The following is an 18,683-nucleotide window of genomic DNA, read 5'->3' on the forward strand; positions in this document are numbered from 1 at the left end:
AATAAGACATGTCAGGAACAATCTGGTGACAGGTTGTAATTTTTAACCCACAGTTCTGCTTCACAGATCTCTCATGTTGTTGTGTGTCTCTCCAGGGCGCTCTTTGACTATGATAAAACCAAGGACTCCGGCCTCCCCAGTCAGGGCTTGAACTTTAAATTCGGTGACATCCTGCACGTGGTGAACGCCTCCGATGATGAGTGGTGGCAGGCGAGACAGGTCATCGCTGACGGCGAGGTCGAAGAGATGGGAGTCATACCCAGTAAAAGGAGGTCAGGCTTTACGGACCATTAACTGAATTATAATATCTACAGAATGAGCCAGTGATTATTACCAACATACTACCTGGGAATATGAAAGCTACAATTTTATTTTGGAAACCAAACATCAGCACAAACTCGAATTTTACATCCATAATTCAAGTGTTTGGTATTTTAATTCTTGAATTGGTCACCTACAGAGCCCAACCTTATAATAAGTGATAATCCATAATTGATAAAAATATATATATTATAACATTATGTACATGATGGCTTGCAGGATGATCAATGCACAATGACCGTTGTAGCGCAGAAGTACATTATATTTACATTTGTTTGTTTCACAGAGTGGAGAAAAAGGAGAGAGCAAGGTTAAAAACAGTCAAGTTCAACTCTAAATCGCGAGATAAAGGGGTAAGTGTGTCGCAGCATACACACATTCTCACGGATAGATAATATACCTGAAAGTTGAAAAAGCTCTGTAGCAATAGAATTGAATTAAATTGACATGCAATCTCCTTAAAGTCTCAGGTAAATTATAGAAATATAGATCCATTTATGAGTGCAGGAGTTTCAGAGTCAAGTTTTATATCGTATAGTTTTATAGTTTAGAGTTTATCTTTACATTTTGACTTGTAATTAGCTTCATATTTACATTTATTTAAGCTCGAGGTGATATGTTGACTTATTAATTTAACCCTGCAATACAAAAAAAAATGGCTTCTTATTAATCCATCTGCAGAAAATCTTTAACAGCTGACAGCAGGAATCGTTTAACAGTTTTCGAAATGAACTAATTCGAGGCATTGCTGCCTTTATAATGTATAATAACGTGTGTGTGAGAGTGTTAACAGCATGTTCAACAGCGCCTCCTGCTGGCCAACTCGATATTTGACGTTCTGTAATAACACCAATAACAGCAGTGTTTGCATCCAAACTGTATTCACCCTGAAGCTAACTCTCCAACCAGTCATGCATGAGCGAGAGAACAGGACAGATACGCTTGCCATTGATGTCGGACTGCTCGTATTTTCGTCTTTTTCATCCCTCACTCACCTTCCCTCACTCTATACCCTTCCTTCTGCTCACCTGTGCCTTGCTGTGCTGCCTGTCAAACAAAAACTACTGACTGCTGGAACAGAACCATCTGGATGTTTGTGATGATTTTGTGTAAACATGCATCTTATTTTATTTTGATTTCTTTTGAGATAAAAAATAGGTTTCCACTTTAACACCATGATGTCTGCTTCCTTACAGTCTACTTATACTTATATATAAACTTGTATATATTTTCCGTTTGGAGACAAAACACGTGCAAACGGTTTGTTTGATTTTATTATTATTATTTTTTTTTTTAATGAAAGTTAGCTTTAAGACTCAGAAGTAAAGATTGTTATGGGAGAATTTAAACGTCTTACTTTATGCTAAATTCCTGATATTTTCGTTATTTCTTTTATTCTTTCGCATGTGTTTGTCAGGCAGAAAAGCGTTCGCGTTGGGGGTTTCGTTTGTGTTTGTTGTAGTGCTGCTGGCGATAAGGAAAAACAGGTCAATGCTAATCAGGAACAAACGCACATGCGTTTCTGAAAGCCCCACAAAGCCCCTGTGCCCTCTTTCCATATGGCACAAATACTGCACGTGTGTGTGTGTGTGTGTGTGTGTGTGTGTGTGTGTGTGTGTGTGTGTGTGTGTGTGTTTAAGCTACTATTTAGGTAATAGTATTATGTGTTTTATCTGTGTACTATTGGAAACAGGTGCACAAATACTACAGATGATATCGCACACACACACACACACACACACACACACACACACACACCCTCTCTCTCAAAGGTTAATGTTTAGTTTTTTAAATTCATTTCAACTGAGAATCACAATTCAAACCCGAATATCAGCCGTCCCCAGTTTTTTGTTTTATTTGGTGCTAAGACTATCGGAAAAAATGTTTTATTTTATTTATTTTTTTTATCATATTTTTTTATCATTTTCTCACCTCTTTTTAATTTCTCCCACTTTGCATTCTCTCGCTCTGGTTGTGTTAATGGTGTAGGTGTGAGGCTCATGGTGATCTGTGTGTTCATTTCTGGGTTTTTTTGTTTTCTTTCTTTTTTGTATTTTTACAGTTGGTGCTGACTTTGTGCATCGTTCAGGCAGATTTATTTATTCTATTTATAAAAGATTTATTGATATAGATTTTATTATTCATAAGGGGGAAGGTAGGCTTCTGAAGATGCACGAGGTCAGCACTGATCTGTCATGTTATTTCCTCCACATCCGACACCTTTCTCCACACTGTCCTTTTTTCTTTTCTTTTTGTCCTCCATCCCTGTCTCCCTCCCTCCTTCCTTCTCGTCCTCAGCAGTCCCTCAATGACAAGCGTAGAAAGAACCTCTTTTCCCGCAAGTTCCCTTTCTACAAGAACAAGGAGGCGAGCGAGCAGGAAACAAGCGATGTGGACCGTAAGTACAACAGAGAACTTGTTTGGATAGGGAGGTTAGGGCGACATGCCACAGGGCCAGCAGGGGGCGCCGCTCTACTGTACACAGCAGCCATGAAGCAAAACTTGCTGCGGTGTTTAATAATAAACAGTGGCTGCTGTATGCAGTGGTAGAACCCACAGGTGTGCGTGTGAGTAACCCATTGTGCTCTTGTGGTTGTTTTGGTCTTTTTTTTTTTTTTTTTTTTTTCTCTTGCTAACTGACCAACAGGACAATCCAGATGACACACTTTCCAGAGGCCTGAGTAAGTGCAAGCTGTTCCAGAAGCACAACAACTCCCTCCTTATCCTCCTCCGTCCAACTCTTAGTGTCTGTCACATCTTTCTATATCCATCACTCTTATAGATCATTACTACAAACTCACTTCACTTGTACAATAATGTGGCTTCACTTCAAATTACTTTTTTCTTTCCTTTCTTGGAATCACGCAAGAAACGAACAACACGAAGTTAAAGTTGTCTAATGATGGAAAAAAACCTCACGCGAGTCATCCAGTAATCAGATTGTACGATGTTTGATTTATTATGTCATTTTATAATAATAATAATAATAATAATCAGCTTTTGGGTGATGATTAACTTCATCACTGCATCCTGATTATTTTCCAAAAACTCCACATCCCGCATATGTTTTTTTCTGTAATTATCCACACTCACACACAGAAAAAGCAAGTTTTTGCGATATATGGCTCAGAGGTTCAGAAATCTGATTGGGAAGGTCATGAGTTCAGATCCCAGCACCTTCACGCTGCTATTTCTGGGCCTTCGATCAAAGCTCTTAACCCTCAACTGCTCAGTAGAATAAATGAGCTAAATGGATAAGGGAATCTGATAAATTCTGTAAATGTAAACAAAATGGTTTTCGTTCTCGCCGTTAACAAAAGTAAACAGCAGCTATAAAATTCAAGCAAATTTTTGATTTTTTTTTTTCTGTATGAACAGCTGTTGCCTCGAGACGAGAAAATTAAGTAGTGGATTTTTGGACCGTACTGTTAATTAACTATGTATTATTAAAATGTAAAAAGACAAACATCATACATTTCCTTCTTAATCGCTTTGGGGGGAAACACTAAAACTGTGACCGTTTTTTTTGTTTGTTTAGACTTTCAACCTGCTGGTGTAGGTGTTTTTTTTTTTTTTTTTTTTTTTTTTTTTCTGTACCTGGTTTTCATTTGGGTGTTCCTTCACTGCTGGGGGTCTTTCTCTCCATCTGACTCTGATACGTATGCGTATTTTGTGGGTTTTTCACCATCTGTTCCCTCGTGTTGTGATTTCAGAGCATGTGACCTCTAATGCCAGTGATAGTGAAAGTAGTTACCGTAAGTTTTCCTTGTATTTTCCCTCCTCCAACGGTTTTCATCTGCATGTCTGGCTTTTGTTTAACGTGTTTTTATTACTAACACCCACACACTCACTCACACCGTTACACACTATATGTATGCACATGTACGCAGGATTATGTTGGTACTGAGACATGATAAATCTCCTTTTCCTCATGCAGATTCGTTCCTCTGATTGTGATTATACAGGGTTAGACAGAAAGGAGGTTTTTATTTCCTTTGAGAGGGATGGGCACTGCAGTAAGGGAGAGGAGGCAGCAGAATGTTCAAGAAGAGATATAAAACTAAAATCAATCAACGAGGGCAAAGCCAGCCCCGGGCTGGTTTCTATAGCAACAGAGCTTCCTCGACTTCTCATTTTCGTCTCCCGCTCGACAGGGAAGTCGAGTTAGATCCGATGCGTGTCCTGCACATGTTACAACTTGAGTAATTGTAATCTGATTTGAACAGTACTTGAGTATTTGACTCGTGTTGTACGTAGGTTTAAAATGCACGAGTCTTCAACACCAAGACCAAAAACAGTTGATTTGTGAGGTTTTATTTTCTAAAATCCAAATCAAATTGTACACCTCAAAAAGGGGTCTTTAATTAACAAATAAAATTACAGTATCATGTGAAAGACCTGGCATTCGGCAAAAAAACGCAAATTCGCCTGTATGTGGAGTAGCTTCATTTGACAAGACAAATTGCATGTAGTACCGTCAATACCCTGTAGATGGCAGAATAAATGAGACAGCTGATAAAGCAATAAAAGTACATCTATTGAATCATAAATGTAGCTGAGTAGAGAGTAAAAGGTGCTTACTATTGATACTAATACTTTACACCGCCGCAAATCACATACTTACAGCTGTCTGTTTACATATAGACAGATACGATTGTCATAAAATTCATGAGTGAAGAAATGTATTCAAATAATACAACAATTCAAAAACAGTTAATACGTTAAGAACCGAGGCATTTGTTTATTGCTTGTTAAGGGAGCATGACATGTTTTTCAGTCATCTTTTTTAAATACGCAAATCATAAATACATATTTTACGATTTGGCCTTGGCTTTGTTCTGCATGTTGCTGAACGCACTGACTGTAAGATCGGTTCAGTTTTGCATGCTGAAGGATCCGAATACATCCATGTGTAAACAATCTTAAATTGCGTCATGAATAACGCACAGGTTGAGTCATGAAGACTTGTTTGAGAGGAGCATGTTCGATTTTCTTTTAAATAGACTTAAATACCTGAATCATAAACGCTATACTAAACCCTGCATTCACACCACATAAGACCATGAATGAAGATACACTGCTCTTTCTAACCAGCTTGTTGTGTTCGACTCTCAGGTGGTCAAGAGGAATACGTATTATCGTACGAGCCTGTGTGTCAGCAAGAAGGTGAGAAAAAACTCAAACACAAATGTATTTATATATAATAAGCATAATCCAGGGTTATACCTAGTTAAACTATATGGGCAAAAGTATTGGGACACCTGACCTTTCCAGTCATGTGTGCTTCTTAACCAAACAGTTAGCACAAAGTTAGAGGCACTTCGGATTATAGGACATCTTTAGATCCTGTAGCATTATATTTTTCATTCACCAAAACTAGTAGACCAAAAACTGTTCCAGCATGACAATGCCCCCATGCTCAAAGCCAGCTCCATGAAGATATGATTAACATGGGTTGGAGTGGAAGATCTTGAGTGGCCTGCTAAAGACGTCTGACCTCAACCCTATTGAACAAATGAATATAAACCCTGACTGCACCCCAGGCCTCCTCATCTAAACTACATAAGCAACTTTACTAAATCCAGTGCAGAAATCTCCACAAGCACTCTTCCCAGAAGAGTAAAGGTTATTACTGCAGCAAATAGATACTAAATGTGGGATGGGGTATTAAGAAAGCACATACGATTCTAATACTCAGGTTTTCTCCAAATGTTTGTTCATATTAGAGGTCAACTGCTAGTTGATTGCTGGAACTACCGGCTATCAAATCCTTATCGATAGTTTTTCCAGGTTGCGTCATACAGTACAAGAGCAGCCTCTAGAGGCGAATCACTGACACCATGTGCTTTTTATTTAAATTGTGTCTTTTGTATGTAACTGTTTTTTATTTATGTGGAGTGTTGTTTTTTGTCTGTTTAAATGTACGAATGTTCAGTATGCATGTTTTATTTTTCTCAATATTTATTCATTTGATTAATATATTCATATTTATTTCATTTTGCATGTTTTTATTATTCTGTGTTTTTTTTTGTAAGTTCATTAAGTTCAGTACTATTTTATATAGGGTGTTAGGTTTGTTTGTAAAAATCCAGTATCGATCGACCTCTAGTCAAATAGTGCATCAGTAGATTTGAGTTGTAGAAATCTGCCATTGAGTTATTGTTGAGTGATCGTTTCTGTTCCTACAGTGAACTACTCTCGTCCAGTGATCATCCTGGGGCCGATGAAGGACAGAGTTAATGATGATCTGATCTCAGAGTTCCCTGACAAATTTGGCTCCTGTGTTCCTCGTGAGTATCTTGTCATTTTGACGTCAAAACTGAGTCAAAAGCTTAAAAAGGAAGTTCTAGTGAAGTTCATGAATTCGTATGAATTAGCAAATCAAGGCTAAAACAATACGGGTGATGGTGCTTAGCTTAACACCACGTCTTCACACCTTGTTTCTCGTGTCACGTTTAAGATACGACGCGGCCGAAGCGGGACTACGAAGTGGACGGACGTGATTACCATTTTATGGTGTCTCGAGAACAGATGGAGCGAGACATCCAGGAGCATAAGTTCATCGAGGCGGGCCAGTACAACAACCACCTCTACGGCACCAGCGTGCAGTCTGTTCGAGAAGTGGCTGAAAAAGTGCGAATATTAATCATTTTTATATAAAAGTTTTATCACATTGAATGAAAAGATGTTCTAGTCTCTAATATAAAAATAACACTTTTGCTTCCAGAAAACGTCACCATATCAATAAACCTCTTTTTAGCAATGACTCACAACATGATGGGTTTCAGGTCTTTAGGTTTGGGACTGTAGTTAAATAAATAATGTTTTCCTCTCGTCAGGGCAAACACTGCATACTTGATGTATCGGGAAATGCCATCAAAAGACTACAAGTTGCTCTGCTCTATCCCATTGCTATCTTCATCAAACCAAAATCAGTGGAGAATATCATGTAAGTAACATAGATTCCATACACACACACCAACACACACACAGTCGTCTTATTAAAGTGTACATTTCCCTGTATACATGTTTATGAACATGATTTGGCATTTTCCTGACCATGAGACACTCAATAAATCTAAAAGAAAAGACTCATAAATAATTCAATTGTACTTGAATTGTAAAACTATTAAACAACTCTGTGTATCAGGGAGTTAAACAGAAGGCTGACGGATGAACAGGGCAGAAAAACGTATGAACGAGCCCTGAAGCTGGAGCAGGAGTTTACCGAGCACTTCACAGGTCAGTCACCTCAAAAGAACCCCCATTTGAGTCCCCATTTGCTCCTGTAATAACCTTCTCTTCTGGGAAGATGTTCTACTAGATTATAGAGTTTGCTTGTGGAGATTCTTTTCAAAGTTTTTCTTCTCTGTTTTGGCCTTCGCTCCACACCGTGACGGACTGTAAAAACGAAGGCTTTCAAAAAAGATGACGCATTTTTTAGACGTTGCCGCGACGTTTTAAAGAGCCAGAAAGTAAATAAACGCCAGGGTGGAGTGAGTGGAGAAGAGTAGAAGGAGGGATCTGTAATAAAAGAGTGAAAGGGAAAGTTTATAAGACGGTGGTGAGGCCTATTATGTTGTACGGTTTGGAGGCTGTTTGCATTATTAAAAAGTCTGGAGGTGGAGTTGATAAACAAGTTTATTAGAGACAACGTGAGAGAGGCACGATTGAGATGGTTTGGACATGTGCAGAGGAGTGACATGGCGTATATGAAGCGGTAGAAGAATGCTCCAGGCAGAAGGAAAAGAGGAAGGCGGTTTTATGGCTTTTGTAAGGGGAAGACATGCAAGTGGTTTGAAAGAAGCGGAAGTAAAGGACAGAGTGGAATGAAGACGGATGGCAACCCATAATGGGGTAAAGAAGATATAAGGAATACTGAGCAAATAAAAACAAAAGGAATTCCTGGAATGTGTTCGAAGCGTGTCGGGCACCTTCTGAGATTCGCGCTGGATCTCCGCAATGGTGTCAAAAGAGCGAAATGTTGGGCTTCATCTTTATCTTTTGGCACACTGACTTATAAAGGCTGGTGCTCCCTGTGACTGTGCGTGCAGCCCCATGCTGCCATCTGCTGGCATGTTGCAAAAAAACGAAACTCAACATGTTTTTGATACCACCTCGTAAATTATAAGTTGGCTAATTGGAAGATAATCAGGTTGTTTTCTGTGTTTGTGTTGCAGCAATCATCCTGGGAGACACGTTGGAAGAAATCTACGATCAAGTCAAGCAGATCATCGAGGAGCAGTCTGGACCATACATATGGGTACTATCCAAGGAGAAACTATGAAGTGCTGCGAAGCAAAGCCCATTTTCCCTTTTTTGTTTTATTTATTACTCTTTTTTTTTTTTCCTACATTTTTTTTTTTTTTTTAACAATCTATTCCCTGATCCTGATTCAGTCCGGCCCTCACTCTCAGTTCCCAGCGACATGCCAGTGGGTGTCCCACAGATCTTCCAGTTTTTTTGGTTTTTGTTTTACAGAGAGAGGGGATGGATGCAGTAATGCCGAAACCTGACATCCATTCACAGGACTTTGGAAACGGTACAGTTCCTTAATGTTTAAGGGAGGATACTTTTTACAGAAGAAGAGAAACATGGACTGAGCTGGATCTTTACATTTCCTTTTTTTTTTCCCCCTCATTGTGTATGATGTTGATTACAGAGTTGAATCTCAGGCATCGGAAATCATAAAATAGCAGACAAGAAGATTATAAACGCAAAACTTTGCACGTTCTAGCTTTAAGAGCATGTCTTCTTTGACTTTTAGTTTCCTCCTACTTTCCTTTCCATCATAGTTCCATGTTTTCACATTAATCCTTGTTTTTTTGTTTTGTTCACAAATCCGTTCTATCGTCAATACTCGAGCGCTTGTTCTTTTTTTTTTTCCCGCATTTGTACAGGAACGGGTCACATCGACGTCGATGTTTTATGGTTTTGTCCATTTTTCCAAAGTGTCTTACATTCGGAACATCAGTTTACCTTTTTCCATGTAGAGAAGTCTGCCATTTGTAAGGAACTGCCATTTTGAAGAATGTCTGTGTACATCTGTGGCTGAAAAAAGCCGACGCGTAGCTAAAAGAAAATTTATTGTACAATGAAATCTTAAGATATTTAACCCTCCACCAACTGCCTATTTTGTTATAATAAAAGTCTATAGTGAACTTTATGTAAGCACTAGTACTGCGGGAGTTCTTTTCTTTACATTATAGGACGTAAACAAAAAAAAAAGGAACATGGGATTTTTCAGACTTATAGTACGGATATATATTTTTCCCTTTTTATTTCCGTTGGCCGCCTTTATTTTCTTACACTGACGCAGCGTACTGATCGACAGGAAGTGAGGAGTTTCACTGTGAAGAGCCAAATCCTCTCACGCTGTCTTCACCTCAGTCGTCGGCGCTCTGTGTACGTCCGTGCTGTGTTTTGGATCGGCCCGAACCTGAACCACCACCTGCTTTTCTAAAGCCGTCCAGGAGCTGCTCTGCTCGGGTAGCGAGACTATAGCGAGACTGATCGTCTTTTCACCTCAACACCTCTGCTTGTTAGGGACACTTTGGGGACTGAATAAATCAATCCATGTAAATAACCTACTGATTCATTCCATTGATCCGGACAAACCAGAGGAGGGACGGCTAATTCAACGAATAAAACACTTTCTCATACAGCACGCTGTTTGTGTGGGTTATTTAAAGGTGATATCTCGTGTCAATGCTTTTATTTGGAGTAGATACATATTTCTTACAAATATAACAGTTTTGGGGCATTTTATTATTATAATATTTTTTTAGTTACAGCAACCCAATCTTCAGAGCTTATTTCTAAACATTTTGAATTATGATATTACAGGTTTTGTGTAGCACTGGGAGGTTTAGATACAGCAGTGTTCGTTTGGTGGCAGTTCATTACCCTTACTTATGCAGCTTTTGGATATTTGGATTTATTTATTTTTTTAATTAATGGTCTTCTCCTTATTGAAACTTCCTCTGATTAACACATCAGGTCTGAGTTGACTTTGGTGCTTGGCCTCTATATCAATATTTCTAGATAAGAGCACTAATGAGAGAAAAAAACTCTCCAATTTACAGATGGATATAAGAGGGGGGGGAAACGTGCTTCGGCATTTGAGAACGTTTCGCACCATTGAGGTCCCAGAATCTGGATAAATATGAAACAAAAAAATATGGATGAAAGTAAAACCCCATGGCATATGCACCCCCAGAGTGGTCCAGAGGTTAGCGGGTGGTGCAAATGAGTTATCTCATTCTAATTAATCGTCACTCTGGGGAATCATTTTAGCCCAAAACAAAACCATCTCATCACCAAGAGTAAAAAATTTAATAAATCTACACTCAAAGTCAGACTGAAAGTGGAGAATGTTGTAATGCATAATTTCTGAAGATCATGGGAATAAAAGGGAGATTGAGGCAAGATTTGAGCAGAGGAACTCGAGCACCTTTGCGAGGAACACCAACTTCCTAAACCTCACTGGACATGTTTGAGATGACCTGGAACATCAACCTGAATCCCAGACCCTCCTCATCAGGACCTGATCTCACTAAAGCTCTTGTAGCTGAATGAACAAAAATCCTCAAAGTGAGGAAAACTGTGGAAAAACTTCTCAAACAATTGGAGCTCCTTCTTATAGTAAACTGGAAATAAATCTGGAACACGTTCATATAAACGAGGTGTATTAAGAAGTTTTCAGACTAATGGCTTAATTAGTGCTATTCTGACCCAAGTGCATTAACACGTCTGTAAAAACAATTCACACGATATCACGTCCACACTCACCTACTCAGATGATCAGCTGAAAATTCACCATTTTGACACCATGATCCAGAGCAAATCGCAGAAGGAGCTTGTCACGCTTCGAAAACACTTCCAAGACACATTCCAGATATGGCAGAAACACTGGAAGTGGTGTTTTTTTTGTGTGCAAATGGACTTTTGAAAATGATGGTGTGTAAACAGAGCCGATTTATTATCGCCTAATTTATTTTTTAATTATTATTAAACAGTCACTTAATCAGAACTATTTATATGCACATTTAGATCACCAATAATTATATATACACAGCAAAAGAAGCAGTTCTTCTAGAAACCCGACACTGAGAGTTCACACAGACTTTCACTGGTCACTTCTTGTCCTTAATTTGTCGGGACGCGTCTCTTATGCCCTCCTTCACCTCCCGGAGGAAACTGTCTCGAAGTCTCACGCCTCTCCGGCCAACCTCTCCGGAGCGGATCTGGCGGGCGGCGTCCTTGCCGGCGAGCTGCACGCGGGTGATGGCAAAAGCAGTGAGCTGCGCCGCCCGGCGGATGGGCCTCGACTCGGCCAGTCTCTCCACCAGCTGCGCGTTGTTGATCAACGCGTACACGAGCCTCCGTAACACCATGACGCCGCTGTTCTCACACACACACACACGCTAAACTTTATTTCCATATAAATATGTAAATCTATTATATTTTAATAAACAGCATCTCATATACATCATTTCAGTCTCACCAGTGAAGCGGTCAAGGTCTCGAGCGACTAAACCAGCGCTCGGTGTTACACCATTAATCTTCCTCAGCACTTCCGGTTTGGTTAAGTTCAGGTTTACTATCTCGCTCGAAGGACCAATTTTAAGGGAGTTTCACTATCTGGTGTGCGCTGATCAGGAGATTGTTCTCGCACCGGCGTGTCAGTAAAAAAAAGAAAAGAAAAAAGAAAACGGTACCAGGATTCAGAAAACTCCAACTTTACTGTGTTAAAGATTGATCGTGTGTGATTCTGGCTCTTTATACTCATAATGGAGAACGGTGCACTGTGACGTCAGATAAAACGCTTATCATGAGTGGTAAACTGTGTCTCCCTCTAGTGGTGAGGGGTGGAAATACAACTTAATGGGAATCTCTTCCTACACTCACAGGTAGAAATGATGTGCCTGTTTTTTTTTAGAGCATTAAAAAGAAACATAAAATGTCTCTTATCAGGTTTTAAACCAGACCCGGATTATTTTTTAAAGCTTTTGTGTGCGTTAATATATATGGTAGAATTAATGCATTAAGGTAAATATGTAATAAATATTTATTTATATATAAAAGGTATAATAATTTATATTCATTTCATTTTATCCTTAACCCAGCCATTTTTCATAATAATTATAAATATTAACACGTCTTTCTTAGATTTAAACTAATAGCTGAACCACTGAGGTACTAAATTAATTTGTATTTGATCGAGTGAAATAAGTATTTGATCCCCAATAAACCATATAAGTATTTTTTAGATTTATATTTTATTCTGTCTCTCTCAGCAGGGGATTAAATAATTATTTCTCCCATAAGAGGGCGCCACAGCAGATCATCTGTCTCCATATTACTGTATTACATATTACCTCTACATCTGCCTCTGCCTCTGCCTCTTTCAAACCAACTACCTGCATGTCTTCCCTCACCACATCCATAAACCTCCTCCTGGTGGCTTCATCCTCAGCATTTTCCTACTGATATAAGTAATTGGAGCTTTAAAATTTTACTGATTGCTTTCAGGTAGGAAATATGACTGCAATTTCTATCATGTTCGCCAAAGACGTAATGACCAATCACGAGCCACCAATCACAAGATCGAACAAATTCTGCCTAGTAACAAGGATCTGATTGGACGTCGGCTCACTACAAAGTTTATATGCATTTTTTTATTGCTTTATTGAATAAAACTGAGGTAAAAAAAAGCTTTTTTTTCTTCTTTTAAATGCTTTACTGCCATGCTGTTTGCATTTATCTTCAAAGCTTAAATCGTATCTCCCAATATTTTCATTTGGGCCAAATCATCCACCTGTTAATGTAATTGGAGTAATTGGAGCTTTAACATTTTACTGATTGATTTCAGGTGGGGGAAAAAAAAACACTCCTTTAATTCCCTGCAAGCTGCTGGTAAATTTTGGGGACATAATCGTCCCACTCGGCCTGGTAACAGTTTCCGGCCACTGGAGCGTCGAGGCCGTATTTCTTACGGAACTTTTGGATTTGGAATTTTCCGCGATTGTCGCCGCAACGGTTGGACAGGACGGATTCAGTGCAGTTCAATGTTCCTGGCTGTTCATACACCAACCACACGTAACGATGGAGACCGGATTCTTTCGGAGGACAAGAGCCGACGTAGTCAGACTTCACGCACCCGCTGGAGACATCGTTCCCTTTTATATTGACCACCAGGAAGTGATGCCATTCTCTGAATTTGGGGTCTTTCTTGCTTGGAACGTCCGGATCAGTCAAGGCTAAAGTGTACAGCTTGGTGGGGTCGCAGCCTTCCCACTCGACCACTGTGGGCTGGCTCTGCACCTGCGTGGGTGTGAGCACTTTCCCCAGCTCGTCGATCTCCAGAGAGCCGTATCTAACCGTCAGGGGTTTCTTCGGCTTTTCCTCCACCTCAATCAGGGACAGAGGACCCGTCCACTGCTCTATATCTACCGGCATTTTACTTATTTAGTATTAGAAACCCTGCAGACAAACTCATACACCTTCTCCCGCTCAGGAGCAAAGAACCTCTGGTCCTTTATACTCCTGATGAAGAGAGAACGGTGCACTGTGACGTCAGAGGTAACACTTATCATGAGTGGTAAACGGTGTATCTCCCTCTAGTGGTGAAGCGTGGAAATACAACTGAATGGGGAATCCTTTCCCACACTCATACAGGTAGAAATGATGAGACTGATTTTTTATTTTTTGAGCATTAAAACAAAAACGATAAGTCGCGTGCTTAAAGATTTTGTGTGTGTTAATATATATTAAAGAATTAAAGCATTAAGGTGAATATGTAATTAAATATATACATTTATATATTAAGGTATAATCATTTATATTCATTTCATTTTATCACTAACCATTTTTCATAATAATTATAAACATTATTAAAATAAAAATATTATAATAATATATTTCTTAGATTTAAACTAATAGCTGAACCACTAAGGTACTAAATTAATTTGTATTTGATCGAGTAAAATAAGTATTTGATCTCCAATAAACCAGATTTTTATTGATTTTTTTGATTTTTTATAAATTTTTTTTTTGGATTTATATTTGATTCTGTTTCTCTCAGCAGGGGATCAAATAATTATTTCTCCCAGTAGGGGGCACCACAGCGTATCATCTGTCTCCATATTACTGTCCTCTACATCTGCCTCTTTCAAACCAACTACCTGCATGTCTTCCATCACCACATCCATAAACCTCCTCCTTGGCCTTCCTCTTTTTTCTCCTTCCTGGTGTCTCCATCCTCAACATTCTCCTTCTGATGTACTCCATGTCCCTCCTCTGCACATGTCCAAACCATCTCAATCTCACCTTGTCTCCAAAACGTCCTACATGCGCTGTCCCTCTAATAAACTAATTTCTAATCCTGTCCATCGTCGTCACTTTCAACGAAAACCTCAACATCTTCAGCTCTGCTACCTTCAGCTCCACCTCCTGTCTTTTACTCAATGCCACTGTCTCTAAACCATACAACATCTCAGGTCTCACCACAGTCCTATAAACTTTCCCTTTCACTCTCACAGATACTCTTCTATCACATATCACCCCTGCTATCACTCTTCTCCACCCACTCCAACCTGCCTGCACTCTTTTCTTCACTTCTCTAACACACTCTCCATTACTCTGCACTGTTGACCCCAGGTACCTGAACTTCTCCACCTTCTCCACCTCTTCTCCCTGCAACCGCACCCCTCCACTGCCCTCCTTCTCATTCACACACATGTACTCTGTCTTACTCCAACTGACTTTCATTCGCCTTCTCTCCAACGTGTACCTCCACCTCTCCAGGCTCTTCTCAACCTGCTCCCTACTCTCACCACAAATCACAATATCATCGGCAAACATCATAGTCCATGGAGACTCCTGTCCATCATCACTGCAAACAGAAAAGGGCTCAGAGTCGACCCTTGATGCAGTCCAACCTCTACCTTGAACCAGTCTTTCGTTCCTACTGCACACTTCACTGCTGTCACACTGTCCTCATACATGTCCTGCACCACCTTCACATACTTCTCTGACACACCAGACTTCCTCATAAAATAAAAAACTCTTCTCTTTCTCCACCCTGTCGTACGCTTCCTCTAAATCCACAAACACACAATGCAACTCCTTCTGACATTCTCTATACTTCTCCATTTCGCAACACACTCTCCTCACCAGTCAACACATTTCAATCTCCATCCGTTATTGCTCTAACTTGTAGCACATCCTTCCCAGCTCAGCTCCTATAAATAATACACACGCTCCTCCTCATCAATTGTTCATGAAGACAAATAAAATTTTAGGCTGTTGCTGAAAAAAAAAAAAAAAACGAAAGTCTGTTCATGTCCAAATTGTACATCTTAAAAAAAAAAAAAAAGATATAAAATTGTGTATGTATGTATGTGAGTGTCATTCTTTTATTACTGTTTGCATTTTTTAATAGACACAATTATAAAATAAAATGTACAATCGCACAAAAGGCCTGCTTCCATATCCAGCTAGTATGACTCGAAAAACAAATCCAGCATGATTTCCACATGGTCATGGTCTCTGAACGACTTCATACGGGGTTTTTATTTAGATTCCACATGATCACGAAGAAATCCAGGATTGAAAGAAATAAAATATGAGCAGAAAGAAAAACAGTTCAGTCATGTACTTGTGTAGATTTTGTGTTTATCAGTGGTTTGATTAAATGCACTTTGTTACTGTACTTGAATAATTTCTTTGGCTATGTTCTAGTTTTACTGAATATTAAAGATTATGACCAACTTTTACTCTCTACTCATCTACATTTATGATTCGATAGATGTACTTTTTACTTCGCTCTCTTTTAATGGACGATGATGTTACCAATGACATTTTGCACCTCTGTTGAAGATCAATTCAACATTTAACACTTCTCCACCAACATCTGCTTCCTGTGAGAGACCTTTTAGCACCGCGGTCCTCATTATTAGTCCAAAATGAGCTTAAATTTATTCCAAAAGCTTTGAGAACCAGCTTTTGTTGAAGTTGAATAAAAAAAAAATGAGTCTTCTCTGAAACTCAAAGGTGCATCAAATCATTGATCTCTATTTGCTTTTACTTTATTGACAATTATTTACTTTCATTTAATTGTCAGTTGAATAGTAATCTTTCTTCTTTTGTGACATCATATTGTGGCAATATAAATAATAATTATATTATAATAATATATAATATAATGACAATATATCATATTCTCATTTTGTTTGTTGAACGTTCGCTGCACTACTTTGTCTTTTTTGTTAATGCAGTTTGATGTGTACAATTAAATTTTTGTTTTAGGAACTAAAACTTTACAAATCCACTGTTTTTGGCTTCTCACTAACGTGTGTTTTGGTGTCGAAGACTAATGCATCTTTGAGTCAAATACTGTTAAACTACAGTTCAAATCAGATACTTGAAGACTTTTTCAAGACTTTTACTTGAGTCATATAGGAATTTGAGATAGGAATTTTTGTCTGTTTTGCAGTAAAGGGTCTTTACTTTTACTCAAGTGTGCGTTTCAGCTACTCTTTACACCTCTGGTGAATATATAATGGCTTGAATGAAATTCTGGAGTAAGAACGGGAGCTTTGAGGATGGACTTGAACTGTAGTTAATGTCAACAGTCTGCTACACTGACTCAGGACTACAGTTTGCTTCTGATCATCATCACTGCACCCCACAACATCGTATATCTGTAATAAATGGACATTCGGTGGCACCCAGATGAGGATGGGTTTCCCTCTTGAGTCTGGTTCCTCTCGAGGTTTCTTCCCTATGCATCTCAGGGAGTTTTTCCTCACCACAGTCTCCACCAGCTCGTTCATCAGGGACAAACTTACACTTATAAAGAACATCTTAATTTTTTATCACCACATTATCTGTGTAAAGCTGCTTTGAGACAATGTTCATTGTTAAAAGTGCAATACAAATGAATTGAATTATAATGGGAAAATGAAAAACTGGTGGAATAACTGATGCAGAACTCAAGTTTACTCAAATCAGTAACACTGCACTTGAATGGTTAAAACAAGCCGAACCCATGAACACGCTGAGAGTGATAGTGGCCTCGTGCCTCCTCCAAAAATCATGTGTAAACTCTCTACAGTTTGTTGAAAACATTTACACCAAGTCGTCCTGAATATGGATTATTTTTTAATTCATGTTTGTTTCCTTTTTTGCGTCTGCACAAAATCACTTAAAAAATGAAGCTTTTAAAAAAAAAGTCAAATAAAAATGTCCATCCACGTGAGGACTGGGTCTCAAATAAAAACAGCTAGTTCTAGCTGTTATTGGAGCCACCTAAAGATAAAACTGCCCCTGGCGCAGACCTTCAGTCACGTACACACCCATGTAAACAGCCTTATTCTGACCGTATCAGTAAAAATGGAGAAATGCTAAAGCTAGCATTCGGGTTTTAGCTTAGTGTACACATCGCTTTGTTGTGAACAGCGAAAAAAGTCGACTGTAACAGTATGTGTGTATGTGTGTGTGTGTGTGTGTGTGTGTGTGTATATATATATACGTGTGCACAAGGAGGCGTGTGTACATAATATGTGTGTGCATGGAGGTGTGTGTTATTTTGAATACTTAAACACACATTAAACTCATACACATTATAAAGCCTTGTGGCTGTACACGGTGTGTGTGTGTGTGTGTGTGTGTGTGTGTGTGTGTGTGTGTGTGTGTGTGTGTGTGTGTTAATTTCACATGCAGATGCAGATAAGTCAGTGTTCTTCAGGAGTTCCTGGACTGATACTTTATCTGCTTGAACCAGTCCCAGTGTAACCTTCTCTGGTCTATTCAGTGTACGAGTGTGTGTTCAGGGTTCACATCATTTCCTATGTCCAGGCACCGGGTGGGCAGGAGGTGGACAGAGGCGTGGTGTGTGCTGTGGTCCTTTTTATGACTGGGTGGGGTGAAGAGTTAACACTTTTCTCTGTAAAACTGGGAGGAAGACAGGGTTTATCTCAGACTCTGAGTCCTTGTACATGTTCTGAAGCAGAAACTCCGCCTCTGATTTCATGTCACATTTTGCAGCTGAAAACGTTTCGAAAATGTCAAATTTACAGAAAAAGGTTATCATTTGCATGTCTAGAGTTGAGCCTTTACCTCGGAATGAACATCATTATGTCAACACCATTTTTACCCAATATTTAAGCATTTCCTTTTAAAAAATAATCTAAATGACTGAGATCAAACGTGCGGCACCATATAATACGTTTTTGATGATTTTTAAGTGAATATTTTCTAAGCATTCATATCAAAATTGGTAAAGATCATAAGCATTAAAAAAACAAACATTCCAAAATATCACAAGGTCATTGCAAAGTCATATTTCAGTCTTATTT

At 39.0% G+C, this 18,683-nt stretch overlaps 2 protein-coding genes and 1 pseudogene across 45 annotated transcripts in view; 1 reads left to right on the forward strand and 2 right to left on the reverse strand.

The window, feature by feature from the left end:
• Nucleotides 1-9,985, forward strand: part of dlg1b (discs large MAGUK scaffold protein 1b) — a 73,472-nt gene extending 63,487 nt beyond the window's left edge. For 15 of the 42 annotated variants that reach the window (XM_083525028.1, XM_083525030.1, XM_083525044.1 and 12 more), the window contains 10 exons: nucleotides 96-272; nucleotides 608-674; nucleotides 2,969-3,002; nucleotides 4,035-4,076; nucleotides 5,437-5,487; nucleotides 6,510-6,611; nucleotides 6,782-6,954; nucleotides 7,161-7,270; nucleotides 7,472-7,563; nucleotides 8,502-9,985. In XM_083525028.1, coding sequence (XP_083381154.1) covers nucleotides 96-272; nucleotides 608-674; nucleotides 2,969-3,002; nucleotides 4,035-4,076; nucleotides 5,437-5,487; nucleotides 6,510-6,611; nucleotides 6,782-6,954; nucleotides 7,161-7,270; nucleotides 7,472-7,563; nucleotides 8,502-8,608 — 955 coding nt within the window. In that variant the 3' untranslated portion in view covers nucleotides 8,609-9,985. Of the gene's footprint in view, nucleotides 1-95; nucleotides 273-607; nucleotides 675-2,619; nucleotides 2,720-2,968; nucleotides 3,003-4,034; nucleotides 4,077-5,436; nucleotides 5,488-6,509; nucleotides 6,612-6,781; nucleotides 6,955-7,160; nucleotides 7,271-7,471; nucleotides 7,564-8,501 lie in introns of all 42 variants that reach the window. The other 27 variants (XM_083525064.1, XM_083525027.1, XM_083525038.1 and 24 more) reach the window with 3 other exon arrangements.
• On the reverse strand, nucleotides 8,939-12,680 carry LOC310717340 (protein NCBP2AS2-like). 2 transcript variants are annotated; one of them, XM_083525258.1, is made up of 2 exons: nucleotides 11,828-12,680; nucleotides 8,939-11,724 (listed from the first exon to the last, which is right to left on the reverse strand). In XM_083525258.1, exon 2 carries the CDS (start codon nucleotides 11,715-11,717, stop codon nucleotides 11,457-11,459), a length of 261 nt encoding a protein of 86 aa, XP_083381384.1. In that variant the 5' UTR covers nucleotides 11,718-11,724; nucleotides 11,828-12,680; the 3' UTR covers nucleotides 8,939-11,456. The 2 variants fall into 2 exon arrangements, with proteins under 2 accessions (XP_083381384.1, XP_083381383.1); XM_083525257.1 differs by having other exon boundaries at nucleotides 11,812-12,106.
• Nucleotides 12,681-13,195: 515 nt separating this feature from the next.
• Nucleotides 13,196-13,845, reverse strand: LOC310717227 (phosphatidylethanolamine-binding protein 1 pseudogene; annotated as a pseudogene). The gene has a single exon. The product of its transcript is annotated as a phosphatidylethanolamine-binding protein 1 pseudogene (transcript).
• Between the last annotated feature and the right edge of the window lie 4,838 nt (nucleotides 13,846-18,683).

Source organism: Silurus aristotelis, assembly GCF_946808225.1.
Source record: "Silurus aristotelis genome assembly, chromosome: 22".
Taxonomy (NCBI): Eukaryota; Metazoa; Chordata; class Actinopteri; order Siluriformes; family Siluridae; genus Silurus; species Silurus aristotelis.